Source organism: Oncorhynchus masou, chromosome 24 (assembly GCF_036934945.1).
Source record: "Oncorhynchus masou masou isolate Uvic2021 chromosome 24, UVic_Omas_1.1, whole genome shotgun sequence".
In the NCBI taxonomy this organism is placed as follows: domain Eukaryota; kingdom Metazoa; phylum Chordata; class Actinopteri; order Salmoniformes; family Salmonidae; genus Oncorhynchus; species Oncorhynchus masou.
In genome coordinates, this window is record NC_088235.1 from 110,602,807 (window position 1) to 110,615,473 (window position 12,667).

Genomic DNA, 12,667 nt, shown 5'->3' on the forward strand with positions numbered 1-12,667 from the left:
ATCATGTTAGCTCCCCTCTCATTCTGACTCTAGTCTGTCCTGAGGAACCACTGGGAGTCTGGACTGTATCATGTTATCTCCCCTCTCATACTGCCTCTCATCTGTCCTGAGGAACCTCTGGGAGTCTGGACTGTATCATGTTATCTCCTCTCTCATTCTGACTCTAGTCTGTCCTGAGGAACCACTGGGAGTCTGGACTGTACCATGTTATCTCCTCTCTCATTCTGACTCTAGTCTGTCCTGAGGAACCACTGGGAGTCTGGACTGTACCATGTTAGCTCCCCTCTCATTCTGACTCTAGTCTGTCCTGAGGAACCACTGGGAGTCTGGACTGTATCATGTTAGCTCCCCTCTCATTCTGACTCTAGTCTGTCCTGAGGAACCACTGGGAGTCTGGACTGTATCATGTTAGCTCCCCTCTCATTCTGACTCTAGTCTGTCCTGAGGAACCACTGGGAGTCTGGACTGTATCATGTTAGCTCCCCTCTCATTCTGTCTCTAGTCTGTCCTGAGGAACCACTGGGAGTCTGGACTGTATCATGTTAGCTCCCCTCTCATTCTGACTCTAGTCTGTCCTGAGGAACCACTGGGAGTCTGGGCTGTATCATGTTAGCTCCCCTCTCATTCTGTCTCTAGTCTGTCCTGAGGAACCACTGGGAGTCTGGACTGTATCATGTTATCTACCCTCTCATTCTGTCTCTAGTCTGTCCTGAGGAACCACTGAACCCACTGGGAGTCTGGGCTGTATCATGTTAGCTCCCCTCTCATTCTGACTCTAGTCTGTCCTGAGGAACCACTGAACCCACTGGGAGTCTGGACTGTACCATGTTAGCTCTCCTCTCATTCTGTCTCTAGTCTGTCCTGAGGAACCACTGAACCTACTGGGAGTCTGGACTGTATCATGTTAGCTCCCCTCTCATTCTGTCTCTAGTCTGTCCTGAGGAACCACTGGGAGTCTGGACTGTATCATGTTAGCTCCCCTCTCATTCTGACTCTAGTCTGTCCCGAGGAACCACTGGGAGTCTGGACTGTATCATGTTAGCTCCCCTCTCATTCTGACTCTAGTCTGTCCTGAGGAACCACTGAACCCACTGGGAGTCTGGACTGTATCATGTTAGCTCCCCTCTCATTCTGACTCTAGTCTGTCCTGAGGAACCACTGAACCCACTGGGAGTCTGGGCTGTATCATGTCAGCTCCCCTCTCATTCTGTCTCTAGTCTGTCCTGAGGAACCTCTGGGAGTCTGGACTGTATCATGTTATCTCCCCTCTCATTCTGACTCTAGTCTGTCCTGAGGAACCCCTGAACCCACTGGGAGTCTGGACTGTATCATGTTAGCTCCCCTCTCATTCTGTCTCTAGTCTGTCCTGAGGAACCACTGAACCCACTGGGAGTCTGGACTGTATCATGTTAGCTCCCCTCTCATTCTGTCTCTAGTCTGTCCTGAGGAACCACTGAACCCACTGGGAGTCTGGACTGTATCATGTTAGCTCCCCTCTCATTCTGACTCTAGTCTGTCCTGAGGAACCACTGAACCCACTGGGAGTCTGGGCTGTATCATGTTAGCTCCCCTCTCATTCTGACTCTAGTCTGTCCTGAGGAACCACTGGGAGTCTGGACTGTATCATGTTAGCTCCCCTCTCATTCTGACTCTAGTCTGTCCTGAGGAACCACTGAACCCACTGGGAGTCTGGACTGTATCATGTTATCTACCCTCTCATTTGGACTCTAGTCTGTCCTGAGGAACCACTGGGAGTCTGGACTGTATCATGTTATCTCCCCTCTCATTCTGACTCTAGTCTGTCCTGAGGAACCCCTGAACCCACTGGGAGTCTGGACTGTATCATGTTAGCTCCCCTCTCATTCTGTCTCTAGTCTGTCCTGAGGAACCACTGGGAGTCCGGACTGTATCATGTTATCTCCCCTCTCATTCTGACTCTAGTCTGTCCTGAGGAACCCCTGAACCCACTGGGAGTCTGGACTGTATCATGTCAGCTCCCCTCTCATTCTGACTCTAGTCTGTCCTGAGGAACCACTGGGAGTCTGGACTGTACCATGTCAGCTCCCCTCTCATTTGGACTCTAGTCTGTCCTGAGGAACCACTGGGAGTCTGGACTGTACCATGTTAGCTCCCCTCTCATTCTGTCTCTAGTCTGTCCTGAGGAACCACTGGGAGTCTGGACTGTATCATGTTATCTACCCTCTCATACTGTCTCTAGTCTGTCCTGAGGAACCACTGGGAGTCTGGACTGTATCATGTTATCTACCCTCTCATACTGTCTCTAGTCTGTCCTGAGGAACCACTGGGAGTCTGGACTGTATCATGTTAGCTCCCCTCTCATTCTGACTCTAGTCTGTCCTGAGGAACCACTGGGAGTCTGGACTGTACCATGTTAGCTCCCCTCTCATTCTGTCTCTAGTCTGTCCTGAGGAACCACTGAACCCACTGGGAGTCTGGGCTGCATCACATTATGCTGCACAGAAGTTAACTCACTTGATCGACGCAACACAGCATGTAGAAATGTTGAAACTGTTCATTACTGTTCACAAAACAATGGTTCATTAAAGGCTAGAACACTTTACAATGCAAGAAGACACTGGTAGCTTCTAGCTTTGTATGCTAGCTTTCTTTGCTAGCTTACAGCTGAATCTAAAATCACTTCACTACCCTATTACCTTGTTTGTGATACTCACAATAACACAAAATATTGCTGGATTACAAAGCGGATTGTCACCAAAAACGTTATAGTTAAGCAGTTAGATTAAACATCTCATAGTATTTGCTTTTCCTTTTACATTAGCTGCAGTGAAATGTCTCCACACATCAGATAGTTCCTGTGACATTTTCCTGTAAAGATTAGGGAAAAAATTATAAGAAAACAGCGAATACAATTCCATGTACAGATAAATAGTTAAGCAGTTAGATTAAACATCTCCTTTTGTAAGATACATGTTTTAAAATGAAACATGTATGGAAACAGGTAAATTAACACTCCTCAGTTATACAATCCCCCCCCGTCAAGATCATCTTTGCTCGAGCCTCGAACAGACTGTGTGTAAATGTCGTGGGTCTCAAGCAGCAATAGAAACAATAACAACGCCGGCGTCCCTGCCCCTGGTACAGTGAAAAGCTGAGGGGATGTGGCTGGAGAAATGTAAACACAAATTCATAGACAGAGCTATGGATGCAAGGACTGACCAGCCATGATATGAAAATTATAGTTTTAACCATGTTTTGAGGCTATATATAGTGTTTGTTTACATTTTTCAATGTTTACACCGTTGGAGTAAAACAAGCTTGTAATTTTGGGTTCTGATGGGGTGTGACAGTTGAACTAAGCTCATGAGGCATTTAGAAGTTATATTCTTTAGGAATCAATGGATACATATCAGTACATTTATACGTCCCAAAATGGATTTAACAACTGCTGATTGCCCCTTTAAAGAGACGGTGCACACTTTTATAAAAAGAGATTTACTTCTTCTATGCAAATGTTGTTGATCCGCATTATAAAATAAAAGACCCAAATGGAAAAGAAACAGATTTCTTTTCATCCATGAAAACAAAAAAAAGCCAGAACAAGCTCAATAACTCAATGCCTGCACACAGTCCTATTGGATATACATTCACCTGCATTGTGAATAAGTCTCAGCTACATCTTGATTTACCCAGTTTATCAACAGACTACAGATTTACTATTCAAACAAATGATTTCTATTATGTAGTTAGATTTTTTTTTTTTTTTTTTTTTTTTTGGCCAAAGTCAAATTGAATGTTTGACTGTATAATTGATTCATTAATGCATACATTAAAACAATCTAAAATTACTAAAGTAATGGGCCGGCAGTGTAGCCTAGTGGTTAGAGCATTGGACAAAGTTCAAATCCCCGAGCTGACAAGGTACAAAATTTGTCATTCTGCCCCTGAACAGGCAGTTATAACCCACTGTTCCTAGGCCGTCATTGAAAATAAGAATTTGTTCTTAACTGACTTGACTAGTAAAATAAAGGTAAAATAAAAAATGATATTGAAATCAAAAGATTTGTCTGGATTAAGTGCCATTCTGTGACTTTGGCTAATATGCCTGGTATCATTTTGGTGTTGTTTTGGTAGATTATCGTGACGGTATCGAGTATTGTGATACTAAAAGGTATTGAAGTCAAAATTCCAGTATCGTGACAACACTAGAGCCTACATGTTATTAAGCCTCCATCACACCAACAGCGTCATTGCGTTTTGGTACACCAGAAGTCCATTCATTTCCAATGAAACGCTGCGTTTGCCTTGCAGCGTTGCGTTACAGAGGCAGCTGCAGGACGTTCTGTGTGGTGTTGGATTTATCGAACGTACGGGTCAAACTGTATGTGAAGACGGCTTGGCAGAAATGGTAGCAGAAGGTGAATGTTGAACTTTTTGTTGCACACAAATCCAGATGATGCTACGTGCCATTTTGCACAATGACCCTGTAGGTGTGATAGAGAGGTGAGTAAGCATTTCACTCTTGGATTCTAAAAGAGCCTAGGCTAGCCTGGCTCATCAACATATGTACATTCTTATAGTTTAGATTTGTGTGTATTCGGAATTTGTTGTGCAATTGTTAAGATATTGCTGCACTGTCTGGGAACTAGAAGCACAAGTATTCCGCTACACTCGCAATAAACATCTGCTAACCATGTATGTGACCGATAAATTTGATTTGATCATGACTCTCAGTTCCATTACATAACACATAAGAGAGTCATTGGACCAAGGTATCTTCTGTATGAGGGAGTTGTGTTAAGAGCCCCTACGCTCGTTACAAAGCATATTTACGGAAGACAGCCGTAAAACAAAGCCACCTGTGGAAATGAGCTGTCTAGCATGCTCTGAACACCTGTGTGCAACTGAAGAAACGTGAAAACAGAAACGTGTTGTCAATTAAAAAATTCAGTTGGCTGCAACTGTGATGAAGCCGGTTAAAACTGTGTACATACAGTAAGTGTATATTTTGCATTAGTGAAATGATTTTGATATGATATTAAAGTAAAGGGCTTTATGTTTCTTGAACCCTACCGCAATTGATAATCGATTCACGTTTCGATTTGGCTGTTTTGGCCGCAAGAGCCAGTCTACCTCTGAAAATAACGTAAAGCAAGGGTTTTTACAACTAACCCAAGAAAGACCACACAGCATGTCAGCAAATGACACCTGGTAGGAGCCGATTGGCGCGTTCTAGCATGTATTTGCATATTTCCTTTAGGGAGGGCCTACTCTATGAAATGCGAGTACACTCCTGCTAAACAACGCTATTTTGGGGGAAACTTTGGCAAACGGTAAAGTCTACAAACATGTGTCCACTCTGTTCGTAATAGATTCTAGTTTTAGAAACAGAAAACTGCATTGAGATCAAATGTTTAATCGATGAGGAAATAAGCAGAAATATCGGCCAGAAATTCCATCTAGCTCCATCTTGATAGCGATTGGAAACGCCAACCGGATGCTTCACATTTATATATCCGGTTAAATATCTGTCTCGATGTTCTCTCTTTGCTTAAAATGTAACAGTTGGCTCCTTAATAAGAGTACATTTTGGGCTAAGGCTAGCCATATCTATGACTAAAAGGATTAGACGTTTTGCAATCTAATTTTTTTGTATCTCTTCTCGCGAATTCATACCCCCCCCCCCCCCTAACAGGCAAGCTAGTACCCCCACACACAACAAACATATTTTTTATAATAATAATAATAATAAAATATATTCGTACAGGGCAGAGATAGTTACAAATAATTTAACTTTGATTGTAGAGAATTCAGATTGTAAAACGTTATTTTTAGACATGGCAACAGCTACCAGTGGGCGATAGCGGTTACTGACTTGAGGCAGTTAAACGTTAGCTAGCCAGCTTGCCAAATAACTAGCTAGCTACCATGTTAGCAACAAGCATGGCAAATGAAGAACATTCATTCGATAGACTATAATCATCGTTAACACAACCAACATGTTGACATTTGTGGTACATATTTCCGAGGAGTTAGTGTCTCTCTCTAACGGTACACTAGCAGGCTAGCGTTAGCTGTTGGCAAGTGACGCTTGCTTACCCCACTCGCCATCCTGGTCGATGGACATGGTGCCAGTTTCACTGTTCATCATTTGTTGTTCTTGAGTCTCGAAGTCTAACATTAAATCGGACGACATCCTTCCACGAATACATTAGTAACCGATTTTAAAGAAATAGTTTATTCTAATAGGTCATAAGCTTAGCATCGGCTGTACATGTTACTGGTTCGTATTCACAGATAAATGTTCTTCCTGTTCTACGAAAAAAAAGAAGATACACGTCTTGCTTTACCGTAAATCTACGGCTCCCGAGAAGGACATATAAATCCCTCGGTGGTTGTAATGACGAGATACACCATGAGGTTGCAGCAAAGCACAGGTTCTAAAAAGTATAATTTTCCTCAACCAGTGGGTGCACACAATTAGCCATATCCGTCATCCCAATTTAAAACGATTATTTATATTACTCCTAAAGTGAAGGGGACAGATATTTTGTCAACAGTAGGCTTAGGGTTAGAAGGGCATCATTGGTTGAGTAAGGTTAATTTATGCAGAGAAAGCTGACGTTCTGATTTAATCGTCTAGCGACGTCTATTCATGCCTTTAAATTCAAAACACAACTACACCCCAAAAACACAAGTATTCACCAGTTCCACCCCAGTAGCAGCCTCAAATATGTTTCAATTAACAAAATAGTCCTACAATTATATCCTCCAAGTGAAAGAGGCCTTGTCCACTCAGACTATGGTCTACTGTAGACTATATCTGGAAATGCTGTATACACATTTGAAAGGTGAGACAGCATCAGCCAGCTGAAATAGCCCAGCTACGTTCCATAGCTAGGTTTCCTTTCCAATCGATCAGACAGACAGATGGGGACATGCCAGTCAGTTCAAGCTGGGCCGGGGCCCTGTTCTGTGGTAACAATAGAAGCCTGTTCTTTCCAGGTATATTCTTAGACATTAGTGGTGATTCCGAAATGCCCCAGCCGCAGGTCACTCACATTGGCATAGTAAAGATCAGTAGCAAGTGCCTGCTAGGAATAATCTGTCCTGGGCAACTTGGGACATGGAAGGCTTAACCTGAGGTGGTCTTCCTGATTACCTCCCTACGCATTGGATGGATTGGATCCGCTCTGTTCTATAAGAACAGCTCCAGATAAAGATATTTAACCTCTTTCTTTACCCGATCATTATGTGACAAAGTAACAAGACCATTAAAACATAATCAACACTGTTGGTAGGTTGATGTATTCTTGATTGTCTTGTGTTACTAACTGATAATGCCATTGAATGGTAGTGGTAGTTGTTTGGAGGCGCATGGTATGGTGGGTAGTGGCGTTGGTGTTTTAACCTGACGATAGGTCCAGGTCTAGGAGGTCCCATTGTGGTGATTGTGTGTTAAGCCCCTAGAACCAGACAGGAGATTAACAGGTTACCCTAATGCCAGAAGTCAGAACGGTTTAACGGAACATCTGTGTAAAATCGATTAGGGGATTTGGATACGTCCGTTGCTATGGAAACTGCTATGTCTGGGTATGATTCATTTTTTCCGTTAGATCATAACTGGTAGTTAAATCTGAAGCACAACATTGTAATTACATTGTAATTTGCATAATTCTTAGCAGGCCATTAATTTACTATTGTCTTGATAACAGTCCATTCAGACTATCTCATTTAATTCGGGATAAAAAATACATCTGTGCAAATCCTACAGCAATCCTTTATTACAGGGATTTTACAGGAAAAATCCCACATGGTATTTGTGGCCTCTTTCCTGTGAAACAACCTGCAGGGTTTCTGTAGGATTTTTACTGTGAGTTAGTTACTGGTTTCCTCTAATCCTTTCTGTTTGTTTACAACTGGATCCAATGCTGTCTAAGTGAACAGAATACAGTTAGTTGTACCTGTACATGATGAGGAGATGAGGTGGGATAAACAGCACGCATGAGACTGACGGCTCCTTTAGCATCCTGTTACACTCATAGATGAGGTGGGATAAACAGCGCGCATGAGACTGACGGCTCCTTTAGCATCCTGTTACACTCATAGATGAGGTGGGATAAACAGCACGCATGAGACTGACGGCTCCTTTACCATCCTGTTACACTCATAGATGAGGTGGGATAAACAGCGCGCATGAGACTGACGGCTCCTTTACCATCCTGTTACACTCATCGATGAGGTGGGATAAACTGCACGCATGAGACTGACGGCTCCTTTAGCATCCTGTTACACTCATAGATGAGGTGGGATAAACAGCACGCATGAGACTGACGGCTCCTTTACCATCCTGTTACACTCATAGATTGGCGTCTGTTCATCTTCAAAAGTGTTACAAGAATGAGACTCAACATTGTGTCTTTTTTAATTTTTATATTTTATTTCACCTTTATTTAACCAGGTAGGCGAGTTGAGAACAAGTTCTCATTTACAATTGCGACCTGGCCAAGATAAAGCAAAGCAGTTCGACAGGTACAACAACACAGAGTTACACATGGAATAAACAAACATACAGTCAATAATACAGTAGAAAAATAAGTCTATATACAGTGTGAGCAAATGAGGTGAGATAAGGGAGGTAAAGGCAAAAAAGGCCATGGTGGCGAAGTAAATACAATATAGCAAGTAAAAAATATATATAAAAAATAAACACTGGAATGGTACATTTGCAGTGGAAAAATGTGCAAAGTAGAGATATAAATAATGGGGGTGCAAAGGAGCAAAATGGAGCAAAATTTTGAGACCACCAGTTTGTTTGTTTCATGGATTTGCCATAGACTGTATTAGGTCTGTTCCCCTCTTTTACTCTACACTCATTTGTTGTTCCCAGAGAACCAGTGGAAAGCCAACCATTTCATGTTGCATATGCCTAGATTCCCCCCGCCCCTTACTGGGGCTGGCTATCAGGGATGCTGGTGAAAGACAACAACTTCAAGGAAAGAATATGGAGGTGGAGAGGGAGAAAGAAAGAAAAAGGGAGAGAGACAGAGAAAGAGGGAGAGAAAGAGCAGATCTGATTCATATGGGAATTTAATACTAGCCCAGCTCTATCATCGAGACTCATGAAAAATATTCTCATTCCTGGCATGCTCACCAGAGCACTTTCCCTGCCAACTAACCACACAGGGAAGGAAACAAAATGAGATAAAGAGGACCCCAAGGAGATGGAGGGAGAGAGAGAGAGAGAGAGAGAGAGAGAGAGGGCGGTTAGAGAGACAGAGTCCCTGGACCTGGAGAGAGAGAGAGAGAAAGAGAGAGAGAGAGAGAGAGAGGTAGACAAGAGCTTGCTTAGTTATAAACAAAAAGAAAGATCAATCCCTACCAAACAGAATCCCGGTCTGCCACATTTAATCTTTTGTGTTTGTGAGATGGATGATGTTCGCTACTGTTGTGTGGCATAGTCTCATCCCAGCAGCCACGAGGAAGGGGAACATTTATCATCTCAAGCCTATATATGGGGAGGGGGTAGGGGTGTAGGTGGACGGGGGATGGGAGCAGAGGGGTTTGATAAAGCATGATGGAGATGGGTTAATGAGGACAGAAGCAGATGAAGACAGAAGTGTCTCCCATGACTTCCCTTAAACACACTATAAGCACAGCCAGAGAGAGAGAGGGAAAAGAGTGTATTTTTGCAGGCATTGACTGTTTTGTGTTCTGTATTCTGTGTTCTGTATTCGGTGTTCTGTGATGTGTATGTGTGTTTCATTCAACAGGGTTATTTTTGCTGTGCATGTGTAATGGAGGTCGTTCGGTGAACTAGGCTCATGTGATGAGTAACGTCTGCCTTAGACCCGAAGACTATAAGATCCTCAAGCTGATGCATAGGCTTTAGTTCAGTGGGCTAACACATTCCTGACTCTAGGTTGGTCAGTGTTGCTCCTTCTCTGTTCTGCTTCTGTCCTCCACTATAAGAGCTGTGCTAGCAGGTGGCCCAGGTCTGTTGTGTTGGGTGAGGGATTAGGCTTTAGGACATTGTTTGGTGGGAATGGTGCTGTGAATACAAAGGGATTAGGCCAAAGGGTTGCTTCATTGTGTGTGTGTGTGTGTGTGTGTGTGTGTGTGTGTGTGTGTGTGTGTGTGTGTGTGTGTGTGTGTGTGTGTGTGTGTGTGTGTGTGTGTGTGTGTGTGTGTGTGTGTGTGTGTGTGTGCGTGTGCGTGTGTATATATTTGTGTTTGGGAGGTGGCTTGGAATTTAGGTGATGATGGTAGAGATCTAGATGGAATGGCAAAATAAAATAATGCATCTGCCAGTAGTCTTAACACCCCACAGCTTCAGTAGTTCAACACCCCACAGCTTCAGTAGTCCAACACCCCACAGCTTCAGTAGTCCAACACCCCACAGCTTCAGTAGTCCAACACCCCACAGCTTCAGTAGTTCAACACCCCACAGCTTCAGTAGTCCAACACCCCACAGCTTCAGTAGTCCAACACCCCACAGCTTCAGTAGTCCAACACCCCACAGCTTCAGTAGTCCAACACCCCACAGCTTCAGTAGTCCAACACCCCACAGCTTCAGTAGTCCAACACCCCACAGCTTCAGTAGTCCAACACCCCACAGCTTCAGTAGTCTAACACTCCAACACCCCACAGCTTCAGTAGTCTAACACCCCACAGCTTCAGTAGTCCAACACCCCACAGCTTCAGTAGTCCAACACCCCACAGCTTCAGTAGTCTAACACTCCAACACCCCACAGCTTCAGTAATCCAACACCCCACAGCTTCAGTAGTCTAACACCCCACAGCTTCAGTAGTCCAACACCCCACAGCTTCAGTAGTCCAACACCCCACAGCTTCAGTAGTCCAACACCCCACAGCTTCAGTAGTAATCCAACACCCCACAGCTTCAGTAGTCTAACACTCCAACACCCCACAGCTTCAGTAGTCCAACACCCCACAGCTTCAGTAGTCCAACAACCCCACAGCTTCAGTAGTCCAACATCCCTCAGCTTCAGTAGTCCAACACCACACAGCTTCAGTAGTCCAACACCATACAGCTTCAGTAGTCCAACACCACACAGCTTCAGTAGTCCAACAACCCCACAGCTTCAGTAGTCTAACACTCCAACACCCCACAGCTTCAGTAGTCCAACAACCCCACAGTTTCAGTAGTCTAACACTCCAACACCCCACAGCTTCAGTAGTCCAACAACCCCACAGCTTCAGTAGTCTAACACCCCACAGCTTCGCCCAACTTTGAGGTAATGTTGACAATAACATTAGGCCTTCTACTCAATCGTGTTGAATATTTGCACAAGCCCCATTCCTTGACTGCCGTACAAATGAAATGCAATTTAAGAGATGTGCTAAAAGTCTATTTCATATGACCTCAGTCTAGGCAACATGAAAGCATGGTATGGTGTTGTGCTTGTAAACCTCCCCTCAATTTCCCTCTCCATGTGGTCCATAAAACCATGTGCAACCCTTTAAAAATAAAATCCCAATACCTTGAACCACATGCAGCCATTAGGAACACACAAAAGAGAGAACTGACAAATAGCCCTTTTAATGCCTCTCTTTGACTTTAATGAATTTATGTAATCTAATGGAGGTGGTGGGGGTGGGGATGAGGAGGGGTAACAAATGAAAAGCCCTGATCAGTGTACAATGACTGGAGAAAAAAATACCATTCATCTTGGCTAGTATCCTCCGGTGCTCGTTGTTACAAGGCCGCGGGTCGAGGTGCTTGTTCCATTAACAGGGCAGCGAAAGGCTCTCCCTGAGTGGTCAGGGACCGGCGTTGACAGAGCGTCTGCGCGGCCTGCTCCCCCAGTTCAAGATTGTGAATCCCTCAGCGCGGGTTGACTCCTGAGTAACCTTCTGAGGTACCGCGAACTCACCCTCAAATGACCCCAAACTCTGAAGAAAGATCTAGGGGGATTCCAGGGGGTCACGAGACCCGGACCCGCACTTTTCAATAGGTAGACCGCTGAATGTGGAGGGTGCTTTGGGTTGCCGGAGAGAGAGAAATAATTATATATCACTACACAAACAAAAACATCGCACACAGGCGTTCAGATTACACATAGGATACATTACACACATACGAACACATTGACACATTTTTGTTAATTTGAATCAATCCCATTTAATGGAAATGGGCGGGCCTAATCATATTCAAAATTAAGCTAAATGTGTGAACATAATTCAGAAGGTGAAAATATTGTAGGCTATGAAAATCGGTAAGGCAGCCTATTCACACAATTTATAACGAGGGACGGACTACACGAAACAATATGCCTCTTGGCCCTACAAAATGTCTTAATGATCTTTGCCAGGTTGCAGTTGTAAATGAGAACTTGTTCTCAACTGGCCTACCTGGATAAATAAAGGTGAAAAAAATACATTGTTCAAAAAATCTAAATGTAATTACAGAGTAATTACAAAACATAGCCTCAAGGCAAAGATTAGACAAAAAAAAAAATATATATATATATATATTGTTGAAATTATGAATAGGCTTTATTTGGTAGGCTATAAAACACACAAATAAAATGTAGCCTACAATAAAATGAGCGTAGAAGTAGAGCGTATAGAAAGGCTTCTGGAAATGTGGAAACATCCACCTGATTTCACTTGGCTTAAAAAACCCACGACTCTGGCTTTTCGAACGCCATATTGGATTTTTTTC

The 12,667-nt window shown here is 43.5% G+C and overlaps 1 protein-coding gene across 2 annotated transcripts in view; it reads right to left on the reverse strand.

Moving 5' to 3' along the window:
- The window catches only part of atf6 (activating transcription factor 6), a 121,037-nt gene extending 114,717 nt beyond the window's left edge, over window positions 1–6,320 (reverse strand). Inside the window, exon 1 of one of the 2 annotated variants that reach the window (XM_064936140.1) lies at window positions 6,079–6,320. In XM_064936140.1, the coding sequence (XP_064792212.1) occupies window positions 6,079–6,175 (97 nt within the window). In that variant the 5' untranslated portion in view covers window positions 6,176–6,320. The remainder of the gene's footprint in view (window positions 1–6,078) is intronic. The other variant, XM_064936142.1, reaches the window with a different exon arrangement.
- Between the last annotated feature and the right edge of the window lie 6,347 nt (window positions 6,321–12,667).